The sequence below is a fragment of the Bipolaris maydis genome, assembly GCF_028858645.1.
Source record: "Bipolaris maydis strain C4 unplaced genomic scaffold PSV08scaffold_8, whole genome shotgun sequence".
Lineage (NCBI taxonomy): Eukaryota > Fungi > Ascomycota > Dothideomycetes > Pleosporales > Pleosporaceae > Bipolaris > Bipolaris maydis.
This window is the reverse complement of record NW_027093864.1, coordinates 506,909-524,775: the sequence shown is the minus strand read 5'-3', so window position 1 is coordinate 524,775 and position 17,867 is coordinate 506,909. Positions and strand designations below refer to the sequence as shown.

Genomic DNA, 17,867 nt, shown 5'->3' with positions numbered 1-17,867 from the left:
TGCGCGTTATTGAAGGCCCAAGGCAGGGCAAGGCAAGGCAAGGCAAGGGTGGGTGTGCGGCTGGTGGAGCGGAGTTGTCTTGGACCATGCGGACTGATATAAGAGGCATCAGCTGCACGTCGAAACAAGACCTGACAGATGTTTATCTCGAGGACCAACGTGACATGACAAGGCGCAGCGCTGTCACGGCAATAAATCCCCGGGCTAGGGGTGCCCAACATACTGTGTGTAGAGTAAGCCTACTGCGCCCACGGCGCCCACTGCAGAGACGCGCGCGGGTTGCCGAGTTCGGCCATCAGTAAGAAAGTAGCCACCACACGATCAATACGACCAACGCGCCCCTATGCGGTCGAGTGGCTTACAGCCCGGTCACCTTTTATACTATGTTGTCAAATAAGGCTAAGAACCTGGAGAGCGACGCTGACAACGGACGACGTGGCTTTGGAGGCTGTGTGGATGGAGATGTCATCCACCCCAGGCGGAGCCTCGGATAAGATGCAGTCCGGGGTCTTAAGTACGTATGTCTCTTAGGTCATGACCCGTTGCGAACCTCCCCACCTGCTCACCCAAACCCAAACCAAACTCACCTTGTCAACCGCCGGCTGCCACGGAAATAACCACAAAAAAGGCATTTTGCACCTGGTCCACGGCCAAACCACTCATCGCCAGGGTCTTCTCTCTCAAGGCTGTCGGCTGCACGAGCAATCCATTCCTGCCGTCTTAGCCGCTTGCGTCACTTCCCTCGCCTGCGTTCCCGCAGCGTGCCTCTCCACCTGCATCGCTTTCTCTCCGATCCGATACCAAGACCAAATAGACCGCAACTTACCATGCCAGCAGTTTCTGGTGAGCACGACGTGCATTTTCTCCATGCCCGAGAATGGCAAAAGACTGTCGGCAACTCGGGCATGACGCCTACTGCATTTAGCTTCTTGATTCCTGTATTTGTCGTGGCTGTCATAGCGCCTTTGTAAGTATTCCTAAATCTAGATAACTATCCCATCTCTATGCGAATCACTGTCTTTGGTCGCCAATTGCAAAACAAACAATTCCGACCAATCCGACTAGTTATGAGACGTTTGGGTTAATTGAACGGACAGTATGTGCATCTTTTGCATTCGCAAACGACGGCGAACACAAATTCCTGTCGCAACACGACCAGCAACAAAGGTCAAGAAGCCTGCGCTTAGACGAGAAGAGGCAAGAGAGAAGCTCAAAGAAGTCACTGAGATATCTTCGCAAGCAAGCGATGTTGGAGAAGAAGACCGAGAGAGGCCCGAAGGAGAATCCCAGTCTATATCTGAAAAAGAGTGGTATGCCAACCCACCCTTCCGCGTAGCATTGACACGAATCCTGACACATCCATCAGTGCCATTTGTCTCTCAGCCCTCTATCCACCATCGCCGCCAGAGCCTGCAAAACTCTCACCCGAAACACCTAATGCCGACACTCCCGCACCTTCATCCGTGACATCCGATCAACCCCAATCCACCAGTCCAACCACTACTGCCACCCCGCCCACCTCAACCCCCCAATCCGGCTCGGAACCTATCCTCAAACTCACCGTTTGCTCCCATGAATTCCACGCCGAATGCCTCGTATCATGGTTCGTCCTCCGCAAAACTAGCTGCCCCATCTGCCGCTCCATGTACATGACCAAGGAAGAAATGGACAAATACGACGAGGAAGAGCAAATCGCCCTCGGCGGCACACCTTCCACAACCGTCACAACACCTACTCCGGATCTTGAAGCCCAACAACAGACAACCCAGCCGGAAGCAACGACTACGGTACGCAACTGGCAGTACTTTTTGTATGGTCGCGATGCATATCGACGTGCGAGGGATAGACAGACTAGGTCGCAGGCGCAGAGTCAACCTGCGGTCGAGATGCAGAGTCAACCTGCGATCGATGGCGAGAGCCAGCAATCTGATACTGAGGCTGCGCCCGCGGCTGCTGAAGCGACACAACAGCCGGAGCAGCCGGCTAGATCGAGATGGCAACGATTGCTCAGGCGGGGTTGATTTCATATCACCACTGCGAAATGACCGATACGACCTCGATTTCTGACGAGGAATTTTCACGTTTATCTATTGTACATTGTTTTTTTTCCTCTTTTTCATCCCTCACTCTCTCGTTCTCTTCAGGGCAATCACACACTACGAATGGGTAGTTTGTGAATATATATGATTTTGAGGAGGAATAGTTTTATGTTTTGTTTGTTCTACTCACAGTTTGCGTACAGAGTTCGAGATACCCAGAAATAGTTTTCTTTCCTGTTTTTTTTTCTTCCCGAAGGGACCGCGTTTTGTTTTTTTGTTTGCTATGATTAGATGTTTATTATTGTTATGGAAAGATAGGGTTATCGGGTTAAATTGTAACAGAATGTATCACAACGCACATATGGAATTAAGAATATTTCCTACGAAGGAAAAAAAATCCAAGCTTTTACAGGAAAGGATTTCAACACACAAACTCGATTGAGATATTTGAAAAACAAACGTCACACATTCAAATACCAATAATTAAGCCAATCGTACATCTATTCTTGACACAATGGACAAAATGGGGGGGTATCCTGAAGACAAAGGTAAAGACCCACCACCATCTACCGATAACACCAATATCTACCATCTAACTCAAAAAGGCCTTTATTTTTTTTTCACCACACCTACTCCTTTGGTTTAAACACACGATGCCTAGCCAGTAGCTGCGAAATCATAAAATGCGACACGTCCTCGTCCGCCCAATACGTCATGTGACTAGCAATACTAGCCAGAAGCGAAATGTCAAAAGCCTATATTGTCCTTAATGTTAACACACGCATGATACCCAAAGCAAAGAAGGATACAAGGTACTTACACCTTCCTGGATACTGTAGTCCACCCTCCCGTTCGAGTTCAAACGGCGCACTTTTTGTTCCTCCTTTTTCAGCTTGCGGCTTCGTTCCTCGAGCTCCTGCCACTCGAGATCCTTCTCAATATCGTGTTCGCCGTCGTCTGTCTGCTGGCTCTTTCTGCGCTTCTGAAAGCCGGCAAAGAGAGTTTCAATGTCTGATTCGATTAAAGTGGGTGGGTGCTCGCCATCTTCGCCCTCGGCAATGGTTTCTTGGCCGAGGCGGCGGCGGCGTTCTTCGCTGATGAAGGCGCTGGTAGGCTCGTTGAGACCTGGGACGAGGCTGACATTGCCGGAGTTGGGGGCGGCGGTTAGGGGACGAGAAGATCTTTGACCTTGAGCACCGCCAGCCATGTCGGTTCCGGAAATGCCTAGACTTCGGTTGAGGAGTCCGCTCGCGATACCTGCGGAAGATTGTTAGTATCAAGAACAATATGGAAATCAGCCTAAACAATTGCTTGCAGCGCCTAGTATTGCAACTCCAAATAGCGACTTCTGAATTAGATCAACACTTACCTGAGCCGAGAGAGGTCCAGAAGTCTGTCACGCCCTGACCAACCCGTTGACCAATGCCAGTGATTCCTTGAGCCGCTGGCGTTCCGAAAATGCCTTTTTTCGTATATGGCAGGGGCTGCGCCTTCAGAGAAGACATGGCGGGTGATATCAGAGGTTCAAGACGATAGCTAATGGGATCGGTTGGGTGGAAGATATTGAAAACCTGCTTGCAAAGTGGCGAGGAAGTCGTTATATCGAAAGCATGCTCATCGATCTCTGGCGCAAATGGGTCATCAATAGGCGTCGCAGGCGTTACTGGTGGGACAAAGGTAGTTGAAGCAGCTTGTGGTCTTCCAGCAATCGTTCTTCCCTTGAGCATCTGGAAAAGTCCGATAGGTGATCCAAGGGCATAGAAATCCTCAACTTCAAAGTCCAGTTTCAGGCCTTCTTCAGTTGATCGCCGTTGTTTGGCTGATTGCGAACTCGGTTTCGCCTTCGGGTCCTTTTGCATGCAAAGAACATCAAACATTATAGCAGAACCAAGTGAGTGGCCAACAAGACTGACTTTACCCTTGAAAGAAGGATTGCGTTCTTTGAAAAGGTGGTAGGCACGGTTAAGCTCCTTGACAACGATTCGTGAAATATGGCCTTTGTATGCGGGGCTTTGGTATAGTAAAATGTCAAGAGCGAGATCTGTAAGAAAGTTACGAACCGCAGGAACACCTTCAACAGTAATATCCTCGAGGTTGGGGTACTCCTCGTCTTCATGGTCGAGATCGCCCAAGTCATGTTCCTTGCGATTATGCTTGAGACTCTGTTTTGGGAAATCTAGAAGGTGTCGCCAAATGATAGGAATGCACTGGATACGGTTGTTCTTGGTTGTTGACTCAACCTCCGCATTGAGAGCCTGTAGGTCGGGTGAGGCTGCATACACAGACTTGAGAGATTTACGCATAGTGTTCACGTCATGGATGAAGTTAATTGACTCCATGCGCATGCCAAGTCGTTGCCCGATACCATGAGTGACCAGAAGAAGGTGCTCGATTTCACGACCTTGGTCACTGTCGTTCTGAGCCTTGTAATCCTCGCGCATTTCCTTTTCCTCACGTTTTCGCATTGCCTCTTCCTGTTGCTGCTCGTATTCGGGTTTCGATGACGTCAACAGCGAGGATACCTGCCTCTCTAGATTGCGCCTGCGCGTTTGCGAAGGCGACATGCTCCTTTCGTTTTCCGATGTATCTTCGTCAGTATTAACGTCCGAATCCGACTGTTTGCCGTGATCTGAACCATATGCCAGGGACGGGGTCTCAGGTCGCCCGCTCGGCTTCGCGCTCTGAGGGCCTTTGGCCGGAGCCGACTGCTTCTTCTTGTCTGCCGGGTCCGTATACCCGCGGATGTATTTGTTTCCGGCATAATGTGCGCCTCCAGCAAAGCGTTGGTACAAAGTGCTACCCATACGTGACCACATATCGTCCGTCAGCAACCATGCTGTTGTCTCATCTTGATAAGTCACAGTCGAATTCAGATGAGCGCCAAAAAGGCGATGCGTCCTAGGTAGGTCCGCAGGGGCATTTGAATTTGTAGCAGAATCTGCTGGCTTTGCGTCTTCGGCCTGGTTTTCAGCTTCCTTTTTCAGACTATCGTATGAAGACTTTGGTGTTACAGGATTCGATGTCGAGTCACGGTTCAGCCGGCCCAACTCCTTTCGGTGGTCTTCACCAGCCAGCGGTCCCATGGACAGTGGCCTTACGCGGGGCTGCGAAACTGCTCGCTTCTCCTCTGGTTTGCCAAATTTCCACGGCTTGACTCTCAGGTAACCTTCCTCGAGCTGCATAGCCAGACCCTCATCAACAGCCTCGCCATCTGGTGTAAACCACGTTCCTCGCTTGACATCGTATACCGGACCCAGCCAGTATGCTGGCGCCAACTCACGTGTTTCTATCTCAACATCGAACAGATAGTCCTCGTTGACAGGGACCTTTGTGGTCTTGGTGGCCGCGGGATTTGGCTGAATAGGCGTCGAAGGGCTTCCGATTCCTTTTCGCAACTCGTCCATATCCGCCTCGTCGGCTGTTTTTTGGAATGCTGTTTCGATGGCGCGTGAGTCGCTGGCACTAAAGGGTATCCATTTTCTCGGCTTGGGCAGAGCGGTATCGGGCGCCATGGCGTGCTTGGAGAGCGGTTTCCTTTTCGGAGTCTGCGTTTGTCAGTGGAAGAAGACACGGGACGACTCCTCCAAAACGCCTGCGCAAGACTCTCAGTACATCGGTGTACTTACGTCTATGGCATGGAACCATCTCACGGCCAGCGGAGGGCAGTCCTGTGGATAGCGCTTGAGGCTCAGCCGGTGCCTGCGATCGATGATATGGTCGCCTCCTTGCTGGGGAGCGAGCCCAGTTGCAATACGCTCCTTCTCCTTCTCCTGCTCCATCTTCTTCACTTTGTCCACACCTGCATCGAGCTTGGGCGTCGACGGAGGCTTGGGGGTGCCGGCACGAGAGGACCAGGGAGAGAGATTTGAGAGGAAGCCCTGCCTGTTATCAGGGGCAGACATCCTGTCAACTGGCGGACTGCTCCCACCTGTGGAACGGAGTTTGCTGAGCCAGGACTGGGCGCGGCGTGGTGCAGCTTGGGGAAAGATGGGCTTCAGGCGGGGTGGGCGACAAAGCACGCGAAGAGCAATGCGTGGATGCAGCGTGATGCAGCGTGGATGCGAGTTAATGGCGGTGAGAAGAGCACAAACGAAATAAAAAACGAAGAATAGAAACGAGTAAGTAATGGAGAGAGGTCAGGTCATGGCATGTGCGTGTGCGTGTGCATTGAGGTGAAGCATGTCTTGCATGTGCCTGCCGCGACATAAGCCCGCGACCCGCCTGTTACATCACTCATTGCGGCCCCCTGTCGCTTCCCAACACGCGGGGCACCCATGAGTCCATCTGCATCCTTGGTCATCTCCGAAAAGCATCGCCATTGTGACTGCACCCTCAACCCATCGCCATGGCAATCTATACGCTGGCTGACCTATATGTGCCCCCACGGCGGTCGTCCTCGATCCCTCGTCAGTACCACCGCATGGCCGCCGCAGGGCGACAGGACCACCGCTTCTCTCTCGCCGATGCGGTGGACCTGAAGCCCAAACTCCAGGCCCTGGACAAGGCCCTAGCTGGCACATGTACCGGCCACAGCAGGGGGTTGGATTTCACCAGCATCGATGATGCAGTGAGCATGCAGTCTCCTCATGTTGCCGTCTACGTCGACGGCTCAGAGGAGTTTTTTCTCATGGTGAAGACCGTCTCGCGACCAGATCTCATCCCCAAAGTCTTGGCCGAAGCCATTAAGGCCATGTTCCACGGCCGGCCCTATGTAAATATAAGCCGCACCTCAGACTTCAGAAAGGGCGCAGACCCTACTTTCTCCGACTTTCGTCCTATACTGCCAGACATTGATCGCCTATGCGGAACTAATCTTGCCGGTGTCGTCGCCAGGCTCGAAGCTCAAGGCAAGCTAAGAGTTCCGTAGAGAGAGAGAGAGCAGTCAAGTGCCTGTACTGACATGGCACAGTCGCACCTTTTCCCTTTTTGCGACTTCCCGCTGAGCTCCGCCTGCAAGTGTACTCGTACGTTCTGCCCGAGCACCCTCGCGGTATTCTCCCGCCCTGGTGTCGCAAAAGCAATGGCCGGCGCCTTGCTCTCATGCGCGTCAACAAGCAATTGCACAGTGAAGTGCGGAAACATTACTATGAAAATGTGAATTTCCTGATTGCAACCGTTTTCCAACTGGAAAACACATCCTTATACGAAGACAACACCATGTCTCTCCGCCAGTTGATAGAGAGCATGGATCCTAACATCTTTCCTCTGATCAAGCAGCTTTCCGTACGCTTAAATGATTTCTCGGTCCAGGAAAGTCTTCGTACAGAGACTAGATCGCCTCCATTTGCCCTAAAGTACATATTTGATACATTTACAGGCCTTGAGCGACTCACCATCACGTTCGGTACCGCGCCTCGTTCTAACATGTGGGCGGGACATGATCAGGAGTCTATCCAACGCAAGTACGTGGATGAGATGAAGACGCGCTTCATCAAATACATCCCGCCATCGATCAAAGTGTCTTGGTGGCACGAGGACGCAGCAAGATTCTTTAACAGCGACACGGTAGAGAAGTCCTTATGGACCGCCATACAAGAGCGAGCATCAACATACACAGACGAGAGCATTGGTACTCCATCTTGAACAATTCCCGCCCCACTCTACACAATTGTTTTGTACATGAATTCAAGTAAACCCCTCTTATCCTAACAATGCCGCTGCCTTATAAATTTGATACCCTGCCAACCCACTTCCCACTGCCCAAAAGCTGCTCCTCACAAAACTCGTCGCATGATCCGCAATCTGCACATACGACACCACGTACGCTGTCCTAACCGCAAACCACGCCGCCACAAACGTCGTCAGGCCCGTTGCATCACCAGACGCTACTTCTCGTCCCAACCCCACAGCTGTCGTGCGCTCAGCAAGGATACTCGCGAGCACAGCAGCGGCGAAAAGTGGTAGTTGCTCCATGTTGTTTGATTGAGCATTTTCAGCGCGTTGGTATTTTTGGAAGCTGGTTTTTTATCTCATGTTAGCTTCTTTTCTCACGCTCATATGTAAAATGGACATGAAGCATTTGGAGTTGAAGGGGAAAAGTAAGGACGTACACTGCATCCGGCACTTTCCCTTTAACAGCGTCGGGAGACAAGGAGGCTTTGGGATTCGCATTGTTGACTTTGTAGCCGTTCGATGAGAGCAGGCTGCCTGCGTAGCCGTGGGGTATCAGGGAGAAGACATAGTAGGCTGGGATGGCGAGGAGGGGGTAGTTGATGCTGTTTGACGGCATTTTGTTTTATTATCCAATTCAATTCGCTTGGTAAGCGTAAGACGTTTTGGTTGGATTGGGTCTCAAGGGAAAAGAGAAGAGTTGTTGTGTTTGAATGTTGCGAGGTCGTCATGGATTTGTCAACATAAGGATTGACGTAGCCATGAGTCTAGCGTTGTCAATATGACGCCAACTTTTCTGAATTACCAGCATCACCATCCTTGACTTTCGCTATGCAACTGAAAAATGCAACGTCTTGCTTCCCCTGAAATTGCTAGATTCATTCGTGAACACGTGTATCGACTAGGCAGCAACATCTATTCCCCATCACCAAGTCTATCGAATCATGCAACCCGTGCAACACTCATAATATCCTCTTCCAGATGCAATGCCTGGAACTGCGTAAGCACCTCTGGCAACTTCCGCCTATTTCCATCAACCACAGCATCTGTTCTCTCCTTTGCCGCAACCCCGATCATGAACTTTTCATCAAAAGCCTGAATCTCCACCCGCGTATCGTCCAACCTCTTACTCTCGTCCTTCTTCATACCCTTTACCCCTGCAGGTCCCTTGCCATCAGCCTTCATCGTAAACCAAACCTCTGCGTCGCTGATGCGTTCGCCCCATGCTCCATGCGTGCTACAGCGTGCTGGAGTCCCAGCCCGGGGCGCACGCACGTTCTTGAACTCCAGTCGGGGGATCCACTGTGCAAGGAGAGCTTCGCCGTCTAGCTTGATGTAAGCTTCCTTGTAGCACCAAAACGTGTAGAAGCGGCGCAACTTTGCATCAATCAGCAGTTCTGAATCAAATACCCGCTTCTCTCCACTCGGGAGCGTGATGCTGAGTTGCTTGTGCCGTGCACAACATCGATCGTGGCGACCGATTATCTCCTGCGTAACCACTGTGCCGTCGAGGAGAGGAAAAGGATCGACGTTGTACTTTAGATCAAACAATTCCTCTTGGCTGTAGATTTCGGCGTACATATCTATCCAGCCATCGAATCCTTCCTTGTCAATGACGCGGTATTCGTCTCTTTCGTTGACACAAACAATGTCTACGCCTACTTCTGCATCTAGCTCGTCTGTCTTGCACCCAACCAAGGCCACAAGGCCTGCTTGGTGTGAGATGTTGAACTCAAGAGGTGCTGGGCCATGCTGTGGCGGCGGCAACAGCGCAATGGGCTTTCCATGCTTAGGATCTCGTTTCCGACCAAAGCAGATGTCTCTCCATGGGATCCCCAGCATCTTGTGGACGAACAGACGCTTGAGCAGTGCCGAGCCAAGGCTCATGCGAGCATCAGCTATGTGGTACTTCCTCGTAATGTTCTCGCGCTCCTCAAGGCTGACTAGTGAAAGTGCTTCTCGGGCCTAGGATAACAATTAATGCTGCGCCAAAGGAAGCCGGGGAGATGTAGACCAACAGCTTCGGAGTCCGTAATCTTGGTACCGGGCCATATTGACCGAGTGTCTAGGAGCCAGCAAGTGAAACTGCTCCCTGCTGCTCCGCTGTCGTCTTGGTCGACCATTGTGCTTCAGATGAAGCAACACTGGGCGGTGACTAGACAAATAGTAGAGCAAGCGATATAGTAGTCTGGATGGACGGGACAATTCCGAGCTGCAGACCCCCCACTTGGCGGGCACTTCGGCTTATATGAGCTTTTCGGCGCCCGACGCAATGGCTTTGAGATTCACTACTGCGTCATGTTCGGAGTTTCTATATCATGACTGTTCCTTCACGGCATCAGCGGGGTTCCCGAGAGTCGAGGTCGATGATCCAGAGTGATGATCGGAGAAGCGATTCGGCTAGGGCTGAGATGAGATGGGTGACATGCCTAGACTGCGGCTTTTAGTGGGGAACACTTGGGGTTTATCGATAAAGGTTTTGTCACATTTCCCGTCACTTTCCGTCTGGTGTGACTCCCATGTCGTTCCATGCCGTAATCTCGTAGACATTTTTTTTCCCTTTGTTTTCTCTAGTTACGGAGTTGATAGGTGTCTCAAAGATTCAACATGACGGTTACGAATAGCGAACAGAAAGTTACGGTTGGCGTGCTTGCCCTGCAAGGCGCTTTCAGCGAACACATCCAACTCTTGCGCTCCGCGGCTTCGAATATCGCCTCCGCGCCACCATTTCAGTTCATCCAAGTGCGCACTCCGGAGCAACTCGAGCAATGCGATGGTCTCATCATTCCTGGTGGCGAGAGCACAACCATGTCCCTCGTAGCCGCACGAAGCAACCTCCTTGAGCCCCTGCGCGACTTTGTCAAGGTCCAGCGCAAGCCGACGTGGGGCACATGCGCCGGTCTCATATTGCTTGCAGAAAGCGCGAACCGGACAAAGAAGGGTGGGCAAGAATTGATTGGAGGTCTGGATGTGAGAGTGAACAGAAATCATTTTGGAAGGCAACAAGAAAGTTTCCAAGCCAATCTCAACTTGCCGTTCCTGGACGCCACAAGCAGCACTGGCAAGAGCGATCCATATCGCTGTGTCTTTATACGCGCGCCTGTAGTCGAAAAGGTGTTGCCCACCTCCAAAGCGGTTGGCATCCAGAAGAGTGAGAGTGAGAGGGAGGATACTGTTGTTGCACCAAGTAAGACACCCGTCGATGATCTGGCAAGGAAGGAATTGGATCGCGAAGTCGAGATCATGGCCACATTATCCACGAATGCGAAGCCACTACAAGATAACCAGGAGCACAATCATGTGGGTGCAGAGGACATAATCGCTGTTCGGCAGGGCAATGTCTTTGGATGTAGTTTCCACCCAGAGCTGACAGAGGACTCGCGCATACATGTGTGGTGGTTGGGCGAAGTCCTCAAGGCGGTAGAAAGAAGAGAGCAGTTCGAACTGGCGGACCGGACAAAGTGAGCTACGCATCTTATGAAAGAGTACTCAAGACTTGTATTTGTAGACCGCATTACTAGACTTCGCCCGAGCGGCAGGCGTTTTGAAGACGGCAGTAAATTTCAAACGGTATCTGATATTTGGTTCCTTTCCTCTCATATGCATGTCTAGAAATACAAAACTAATCACTGATGTCGAATGATGGATGGCCAGTTCCTACAGTGGCATGCGTCAAACTCCGTCAAAGTGGAATGTGTAAATGCTTTCCTGGGACTGACGATCCTGCTCGTTATCTTCGTTCCGAGGCTCAGGGAATTGAATCGTATGTCCTTTGCGCTGTAGCATCTCAAGACTGAGCCGAGACCTCTTTTACTCATCATTTCTGCCGTGGTCGCTATTAGAAGCCCTCCATGTCGCGCTCGCGTCTCCGGATTGCTTCCCGTCGCCAATAACATGCTGCTGCGCAATCTCCGAATCCTCAACACTGCTCTACTGCGCCTCATGGTATTCGTCCACCGCCCTTCCGTAGCCACCACGTCCAGGGTCGTACTCGGCTCGGTACTCATCGCGCACCTGTCCACCACTCTTTCCACGGCCATACTGCCGTCCCTCGGTAAAACCCTCGTCCAGATCTGTCCTGATGACGCGCTCATCCAACTTGGTGCCACCAATGTACTTCATGCAGTCGAGCGCATCCTGATGTGTGTAGTACTCGACAAAGCAGAATCCGCAGGGCGTCTTTTGAAAACGATCGAGGCCCATTACTAGTCGCTTGATCTCGCCGCATTTTGAGAAGAGCTCGTGGATCTGCTCTTCGGTGGTGTAGAAGGAGAGATTGCCTACGTAGAGCGTGGTTGCATCTTTGAGTTTGTCTTCAGGCGAGGGCGAGCGGGCGCGGTCTTCGTCGCGTGTGTTACGGTCGCGTCTGCGTTTCTGAGATCTGTTAGTACATGCGATATGGGTTGGAGCGCAAGGTTTATAAGTACCTTTGCTGTCGCATATGAGCTTGGTTTGTCGAGGCGATCGATTGTACTTCGAAGCGCAGGCATGATGGCGGTTTGTTCCACACGTGAAGGAATGTGTTCTAGATGCGACCGTATTCAGGCCTTTCAAGCGCTATTACAAAGTTTGGTGTTGGAGTGATTCTCGAGATCCAAGGTTGAGAGCTAGCTTGCAGCTGCCCCAGACGCGTCGGCCTTGGCACGCTCTCTCAAAGCTGGAACTTTTGTTTGCTCATAGATTCTCCAACCTCCAAACAATCAAATTCACACCACTATCACCGGTGGATATCCAAACCTTTCGGCCTTACCGGGATAGTCTTCGCCATGCCTAAAATTCTTGGCTATACCCCAGACTGGCTCAGCCGCCCGAATCCAGGCTATCACCTGTTTGCGCCGAAACACACGGACGGTAAAGGAGTCGTAGCGAGAAGAGCGGAGCCAGGATCGCAAAGGACGATTGCGACAAGGGGTTCAGAGATATTTGTTGCGGTTGGAAATGAGATCCGTTGGGCAGACCTGGTCAACTTGAAAGAAGAGGCGCAGCCCGCATACCGAACCCTCAGAGTCTCGATACCACTACCTATTACGCGTCTTACCATCTCTCCCGAGGAAGATTACCTTGCAGTCTCGACATCGCATACCGTCCATGTTATCCATCTCCCCGACCCGTCGTTGCTCGAAGGCGGTGAAGAGGGCCCTTTGAAGCCAAAGACTTTCCAGCTGGGGCCAACCGTACACGTTCTCGAAGAGTCCTCAGTCGCGACAGTGCTATGGCACCCTCTGGGATATCATGGGCGCTGCTTGGTTACAATCACAAAGGCGGGCGTGGTGCGGCTTTGGGAGATCAATCGCGCGGATAGGTCTACATTCAGTGAACCTGCGCTATCAATTGATCTACCTAAACTTGCAAATGCGACAAGTGATCAGGACGACCTGAGCGCATCCAAGTTTGGAGCTTCCAAAGGCTTCTCCCCCGACTCTGTCGAGCTGGAAGTTGCATCTGCATGCTTTGGCGACTTCCCAGAGCAAGAGGGTGTCCATGGGTGGGCGCCAATGACGCTTTGGATCGCCACTGTATCTGGTGATGTGTATGCGCTCTGCCCGCTACTACCGAGCAAGTGGCAATTGGTCGAGTCGCCCGGCAGCTACACATTTCTGGAGACCCTCACCTCATCCATCAACATCAACTACACGGAGACATCTGAAGACGAGACAGTACCCAAAGACGAGCTGAAGACGGCGGAAAAGCAAGTTTCGTGGCTGTCAGACATTCTATACGAGGAGCCTTTCATAGAAGAGCGACAACAAGGGGATACAGTCAAGGTCTTTGCTCGTCCGACAAGCGCTCCTGCAGTACCACTTCTACAGGGTCCGTTCATCATGGCACCTGAGGTGGACGATTTTGAGCTTAGCGACATGATTGTCTTCTCACTCAAGACTCTGTCGGAGAGCGAAGACGAAGAGACAGCAGCCGAAGGTTTGCCAACGGCTGTAGTATGTCTACTCACTGACACGAGCATGGTTCATGTGTGCTTGGATTTGCAGGGCATCGTTGGACGCTGGCTACCATCACCAGAAGATGAGATTGATGTGGCAGAAAGACACGAGCACGAGCTGCTTATAGTGGAAACGATTGCTTTGGTCAAAGATGAAGTATCATCGTTCAACCAGAGCATCACGCCTGATGTACATACCGACTTTTCATTCTTCGTTTCGCATGCGACCGGCGTCTTCTACATTTCATTGGAGCCTTGGATCCGAAAGGTCGAGGTCGAGTTATCCCAATCACAAACACAGGGCTCGGCCTTCCGTCTAAAGCGAGTGCTGGAGTCGGCAAGCACTTCCGTGGACCAGTGCCTGCAACGGCGCACTACTGGCAATGTGGCAGACCAAGAAGTCACAGCAGCAGTCGTCATCGAGGATGGAAACGTTGGTTACCTCCTTCTTACCAGTGTCAATGGCGAGCCCCAGGCCGCACTTCTTGATGCGCCAGAAGACGGACTACCTACTCAGGAAGAGCTTGCCGAGTACATGGCAATTGCTGGCCCCCACAAAGAAGTCCGCGAGGCATGGCAACCACCAAAGGAGCTTTATGATTCATTTGACCTGTTCAAATCTATCCACATTCCCGCACGACACCGAGGAACTCTTCAGGATGAGATCAGGCTGTCTCCTGCGAATCTCTCGCTGCTTATGGATGTTCACCGAGCACTTTCGGCGCAGACTTCAAAGTTGCAGCACGCAGTCTCGGACTTGTTCAACAGGGCGACTCGATTGCAGGAGGAGTTCCGAGACCAGATTTACAGGACATCGGAAATTGCAGCAAACATTGAGGATGTGACGTACAACGGTCAAGCCAGCTCAGTGGACGGATCAAATTACGAAAGTCTCAAGATTGACGACCGAATGGAGAGGGTTAAGGCGCGACAGGAGCAGATCAACGCACGCTACGAGGCACTTCGACGGAAGATGGTCAATATTGGTTCTAGTCAGTTGAGCGAGAAGGAAAGCAGTTGGATCGAAGAGTTACAGACAATGGAAAGCGCTGTGGATCCTTCGAGTAAGACGCTAACCGACGATGTTGACGGCAGCGAGCGGCCGGCATGGCAGCGTCTGGAGAGGATTAAGCAAGTGCACCAAGAACAAGCGAAACAAATTGAAGAGGCAACCAAGTCGGCGAAACGGGGAGAGAATGAGGGAGCAAGGAGCAATGGTGTAAAGATAGCGAGCTACTCGAGGAAGGCGGAAAATGAGCAGGTGCAGGAGCTGATACAGCGGAACAATGTGCTGGTTGAAGCTGCTACGGACAGGCTGAGGAGGTTGGGGGTGAATGTGCCAGTGGAGGCTGGGAGCTAGGCGGATGAAGCAGCTGTGTAGACGGAGCAGGGGTGGAATGGGCTTGTTGGAAACAGACTGGTTGGATAGCGGTGGGATAGACGGGATGTGCTCTTTGTCCAAGCATGGTGTTTTGTAGCAATGGGGACCAAGTCACGTGTTGTGGGGAAATACTCATTGTTTGTCATAGAGCGTAGTCGTGCCCTCCTTCCATGAGCCTCGTTCGCGTGAGGGTCCTCTTTTTTGCAACGCCTACTACCCAAGTACATACTACATACATGCGCACATATGCCCCGCTACCAGCCCTACCACACTTGGCAGATGGGTGTCGAACCATGATATCCAAGACCATGGCACTTGGTTAATGGTTCTTGACATGGTGCAAGGGAGTAACGCTTGTACTCACGGTCCTGTCAGGTGCTAGCAGCGAATGGAGAAGAGGCTGCGGGTCCAGAACGATCAGCTCTGGCAGTCCCGGTACGATGGCCAGAGTGGAACGGCCAAGGCCAAGGGGCGAAGAAACATTGGCCCAATCACAAGAGTCGAAACGTGATGCTTCGCCTGTCAGCCTGCGGTAGCCATGCAGCGTGGGTGGGTGCTACGGTATGAGGATGGGAGCATGCGCATGTGCATGCATCCAGACGGGGAGCTTGGCGTGCCGGCGTGTATATATTGCGGCGTAGATGTTGTATCATCAGCGCGGAGCTGACTGTGTCCGCATACACGTACATAGATTGATGCGCTGCTCCCATCGCCACCGTCGTAACGCTCGGCTCGAGCAGAGGGTGCGGCGGTTCCAGGTCATGAATCACGCCGCGGTCACACTGTGGCCGACGGGCTGGCACGGGAGACGACGCTGGTATGGCCGACGGGAGGGTTCTTGATGGGCATTTGTGCAATGCAGAGGTGGAGCAGTTGGGCGCTTAGAAGTGCCCTGGCCGGCCATGGCATAGCCTGCAAAGCCATCACACCAGTCTGGCCAATCACGGCCGCCACCGCTATGTCTTTCACCCACGCTATCCACCTCCAAGTCCCCTCCCGCCCGACCAGACCTGCAGCCGCGCAGCTTAGTGGTCGCCCGCCCTGGTCAAGCCAATATGCTGCCGCCATGCCTATTCGCTGCCTACTCAATGCTTCCAGTGCTGACCTGCAATGGCTGCTCCCCTCGCTCTTTTCGCCAGCCATGGTGGCTCCCGCAAGACGGTTGCGCCCAAGGCCTGTATCTCTTAAGTCCTGAACGGCCCCCGCCACCGCGCCCTGCCTGGCTGAGTCGACTACATACTATCCGACTGCGCCCCCCCACCGCATAGCTAGACAAAACTATCTTTGCCTTGCGACTGCCTCCCTCCCCACCACCACCACCACCACCACCATACCGCCGCCATGTTTCGTTTCACCCAGCTTGTCTTTGTCGCCGCTACCTGGTCCCTTGCCGCTGCGCACACGGTTCTGGTCTACCCGCCATGGAGAGGAAACAACATCCACACAAACGGCACCCTGTCTCCCACGGACCCGACTATCCCAAATGGGTCGCTTGGAATGAACTACGACAAAGACACCGACTCGTATGGGTTTCCATATGGCATGCAGTGGATGTACCCTTGTATGTCACTTTGAAATCTTCCCTCTGTCCCAACCCATAGCTAACAGCCTCAACAGGCGGAGGAATGCCAACCTCGCGTAACCGAACAAAGTGGCCCCTCCTGGGTGGCGCCGTTTCTGTTCAACCAGGATGGTTCCCTGGCCATGCCCTCGCTCAAATCTACATCAACATGGGATACGGCAACGAGCCTCTGAACTATTCACATACCATGCTGCCCGTTTTCCAGATTACCGGACCCACGAACCAGGAATACGGAGGCCAGTTTTGCTTGCCCCAAGTACCATTACCCGCCAACTACACGCCTAAAGTCGGAGACAATGCCACCATCCAGGTCATTGAGCTGGCGCAGCACGGCGCTGCCCTCTACAACGTAAGTCTAATCCATACTGCAAATCTTTACACACGTGGTTAACAACATCAACAGTGCGCCGACATCACATTTGCTGAACCAGGAGACCCAGAAATACCAGAGGTCAACGCAACAAACTGCATAAACACAACCGAACCAGACCAGAGAATTGGCTTCCAAGTTCTATACGCAACAACATCATCGCGAGCTCCACACGCCATTGTCGTAAACGGTTATGCATCAATACTAGTACCAGCAATGCTTGCGACAGCATCCTGGTTAACATGGGTCGTTTAAGAAGTCAACTTGCTGTTTTTTGTTTTTGTTTTTTTATATCACGGGCATGGCGTTGGGTGGACAAGATATCCGGTTTTTTGTTGAAGCGACAGAGTCCCAGTTGGAACATACGCAATCAGGGGGGGGGGGCTTTTCAGTTGAGAGCCATGCAAGGCTGAAGAACAGCTTGAACCGCCCTTTCTTTCTTTCCAAACCGCACATGAAGCGCTGCAGCCCGCTGTGGCTTTGCTGATGAAATGCTAATCATAAATTCTTACACAATCATTCTATTTTTACCAAGTCACATTGAGGACTTGATGATGATGATGTTGATGATGCTTACTCGCATTGAACTCCACTCCAGCCAACAAAGCCGCCAGCTTACTTATTTTTTCCACAGCTTTCTCATCAACACTAAAAGATGACTTTTTTTTCTGTGTTTCTGTAATAACAAAGATGTCAACGGGAGGCCTGAGAGGCGGCGGATGCGGCGGCGGCGGCGGCAGCGGGCTTGCCGGATGGCAGCGGGGTGGCTTGACGTTGGAAAGGCCAAAGAAAGGGTTCATCTATGCACGGGGGAGGCACGGTTTTTTTGGTCTCCACTTGCCGCTTGCCAGCAACCAGCAATCGAGTAAGAAGTGGAAACACTATTATGAGCTTATTTCCAGGAAATCGCTAACAAGAACCTACCATTTCAAACGGGATATTTGCTG

General features: G+C 52.1%; 9 protein-coding genes across 9 annotated transcripts; 5 read left to right on the top strand and 4 right to left on the bottom strand.

The window, feature by feature from the left end:
* Positions 1 to 759: 759 nt before the first annotated feature.
* On the top strand, positions 760 to 2,512 carry PSV08DRAFT_362702 (uncharacterized protein). Its single transcript, XM_014223041.2, has 3 exons — positions 760 to 967; positions 1,098 to 1,310; positions 1,367 to 2,512. Exons 1-3 carry the CDS (start codon positions 828 to 830, stop codon positions 2,019 to 2,021), a joined length of 1,008 nt encoding a protein of 335 aa, XP_014078516.1. The 5' UTR covers positions 760 to 827; the 3' UTR covers positions 2,022 to 2,512.
* A 156-nt stretch (positions 2,513 to 2,668) lies between these two features.
* PSV08DRAFT_224328 (DDHD domain-containing protein) lies at positions 2,669 to 5,941 on the bottom strand (the record flags this gene model as incomplete). The annotated part of the gene is made up of 4 exons (XM_014223040.1): positions 2,669 to 2,794; positions 2,860 to 3,296; positions 3,409 to 5,584; positions 5,666 to 5,941. 4 exons carry the CDS (start codon positions 5,939 to 5,941, stop codon positions 2,669 to 2,671), a joined length of 3,015 nt encoding a protein of 1,004 aa, XP_014078515.1.
* A 426-nt stretch (positions 5,942 to 6,367) lies between these two features.
* PSV08DRAFT_362700 (uncharacterized protein) lies at positions 6,368 to 7,682 on the top strand. Its single transcript, XM_066093032.1, has 2 exons — positions 6,368 to 6,886; positions 6,949 to 7,682. The coding sequence occupies exons 1-2, from the start codon at positions 6,385 to 6,387 to the stop codon at positions 7,620 to 7,622; spliced, it is 1,176 nt and encodes a 391-aa protein (XP_065948990.1). The 5' UTR covers positions 6,368 to 6,384; the 3' UTR covers positions 7,623 to 7,682.
* Positions 7,624 to 8,268, bottom strand: PSV08DRAFT_391371 (uncharacterized protein; the record flags this gene model as incomplete). The annotated part of the gene is made up of 2 exons (XM_014223038.2): positions 7,624 to 7,995; positions 8,090 to 8,268. The coding sequence occupies 2 exons, from the start codon at positions 8,266 to 8,268 to the stop codon at positions 7,680 to 7,682; spliced, it is 495 nt and encodes a 164-aa protein (XP_014078513.1). The 3' UTR covers positions 7,624 to 7,679.
* A 221-nt stretch (positions 8,269 to 8,489) lies between these two features.
* Positions 8,490 to 9,860, bottom strand: PSV08DRAFT_224324 (uncharacterized protein). The gene is made up of 2 exons (XM_014223037.2): positions 9,668 to 9,860; positions 8,490 to 9,614 (listed from the first exon to the last, which is right to left on the bottom strand). Exons 1-2 carry the CDS (start codon positions 9,770 to 9,772, stop codon positions 8,592 to 8,594), a joined length of 1,128 nt encoding a protein of 375 aa, XP_014078512.1. The 5' UTR covers positions 9,773 to 9,860; the 3' UTR covers positions 8,490 to 8,591.
* A 310-nt stretch (positions 9,861 to 10,170) lies between these two features.
* Positions 10,171 to 11,197, top strand: PSV08DRAFT_44562 (class I glutamine amidotransferase-like protein). The gene has a single exon (XM_014223036.2). It carries the CDS (start codon positions 10,257 to 10,259, stop codon positions 11,112 to 11,114), a length of 858 nt encoding a protein of 285 aa, XP_014078511.1. The 5' UTR covers positions 10,171 to 10,256; the 3' UTR covers positions 11,115 to 11,197.
* Positions 11,198 to 11,496: 299 nt separating this feature from the next.
* Positions 11,497 to 12,147, bottom strand: PSV08DRAFT_302861 (uncharacterized protein). The gene is made up of 2 exons (XM_014223035.2): positions 12,077 to 12,147; positions 11,497 to 12,023 (listed from the first exon to the last, which is right to left on the bottom strand). Exons 1-2 carry the CDS (start codon positions 12,137 to 12,139, stop codon positions 11,580 to 11,582), a joined length of 507 nt encoding a protein of 168 aa, XP_014078510.1. The 5' UTR covers positions 12,140 to 12,147; the 3' UTR covers positions 11,497 to 11,579.
* A 189-nt stretch (positions 12,148 to 12,336) lies between these two features.
* On the top strand, positions 12,337 to 15,122 carry PSV08DRAFT_224317 (uncharacterized protein). Its single transcript, XM_014223034.2, has one exon. It carries the CDS (start codon positions 12,416 to 12,418, stop codon positions 14,945 to 14,947), a length of 2,532 nt encoding a protein of 843 aa, XP_014078509.1. The 5' UTR covers positions 12,337 to 12,415; the 3' UTR covers positions 14,948 to 15,122.
* Positions 15,123 to 16,238: 1,116 nt separating this feature from the next.
* Positions 16,239 to 17,479, top strand: PSV08DRAFT_302832 (uncharacterized protein). Its single transcript, XM_014223033.1, has 3 exons — positions 16,239 to 16,529; positions 16,586 to 16,899; positions 16,954 to 17,479. The coding sequence occupies exons 1-3, from the start codon at positions 16,310 to 16,312 to the stop codon at positions 17,173 to 17,175; spliced, it is 756 nt and encodes a 251-aa protein (XP_014078508.1). The 5' UTR covers positions 16,239 to 16,309; the 3' UTR covers positions 17,176 to 17,479.
* The last annotated feature ends 388 nt before the right edge of the window (positions 17,480 to 17,867 follow it).

Coding starts and splice junctions, on each gene's coding strand:
- PSV08DRAFT_362702 (XM_014223041.2), top strand. CDS start 828: ATGCCAGCAGTTTCTGGTGAGCACGACGTGCATTTTCTCCATGCCCGA. Junction 968..1,097: donor GTGGCTGTCATAGCGCCTTT/GTAAGTATTCCT, acceptor TTGAACGGACAG/TATGTGCATCTTTTGCATTC. Junction 1,311..1,366: donor TCTATATCTGAAAAAGAGTG/GTATGCCAACCC, acceptor CACATCCATCAG/TGCCATTTGTCTCTCAGCCC.
- PSV08DRAFT_362700 (XM_066093032.1), top strand. CDS start 6,385: ATGGCAATCTATACGCTGGCTGACCTATATGTGCCCCCACGGCGGTCG. Junction 6,887..6,948: donor CGCCAGGCTCGAAGCTCAAG/GCAAGCTAAGAG, acceptor GACATGGCACAG/TCGCACCTTTTCCCTTTTTG.
- PSV08DRAFT_224324 (XM_014223037.2), bottom strand. CDS start 9,772: ATGGTCGACCAAGACGACAGCGGAGCAGCAGGGAGCAGTTTCACTTGC. Junction 9,615..9,667: donor AGATTACGGACTCCGAAGCT/GTTGGTCTACAT, acceptor TTGTTATCCTAG/GCCCGAGAAGCACTTTCACT.
- PSV08DRAFT_44562 (XM_014223036.2), top strand. CDS start 10,257: ATGACGGTTACGAATAGCGAACAGAAAGTTACGGTTGGCGTGCTTGCC.
- PSV08DRAFT_302861 (XM_014223035.2), bottom strand. CDS start 12,139: ATGCCTGCGCTTCGAAGTACAATCGATCGCCTCGACAAACCAAGCTCA. Junction 12,024..12,076: donor GCTCATATGCGACAGCAAAG/GTACTTATAAAC, acceptor AACAGATCTCAG/AAACGCAGACGCGACCGTAA.
- PSV08DRAFT_224317 (XM_014223034.2), top strand. CDS start 12,416: ATGCCTAAAATTCTTGGCTATACCCCAGACTGGCTCAGCCGCCCGAAT.
- PSV08DRAFT_302832 (XM_014223033.1), top strand. CDS start 16,310: ATGTTTCGTTTCACCCAGCTTGTCTTTGTCGCCGCTACCTGGTCCCTT. Junction 16,530..16,585: donor CATGCAGTGGATGTACCCTT/GTATGTCACTTT, acceptor CAGCCTCAACAG/GCGGAGGAATGCCAACCTCG. Junction 16,900..16,953: donor ACGGCGCTGCCCTCTACAAC/GTAAGTCTAATC, acceptor CAACATCAACAG/TGCGCCGACATCACATTTGC.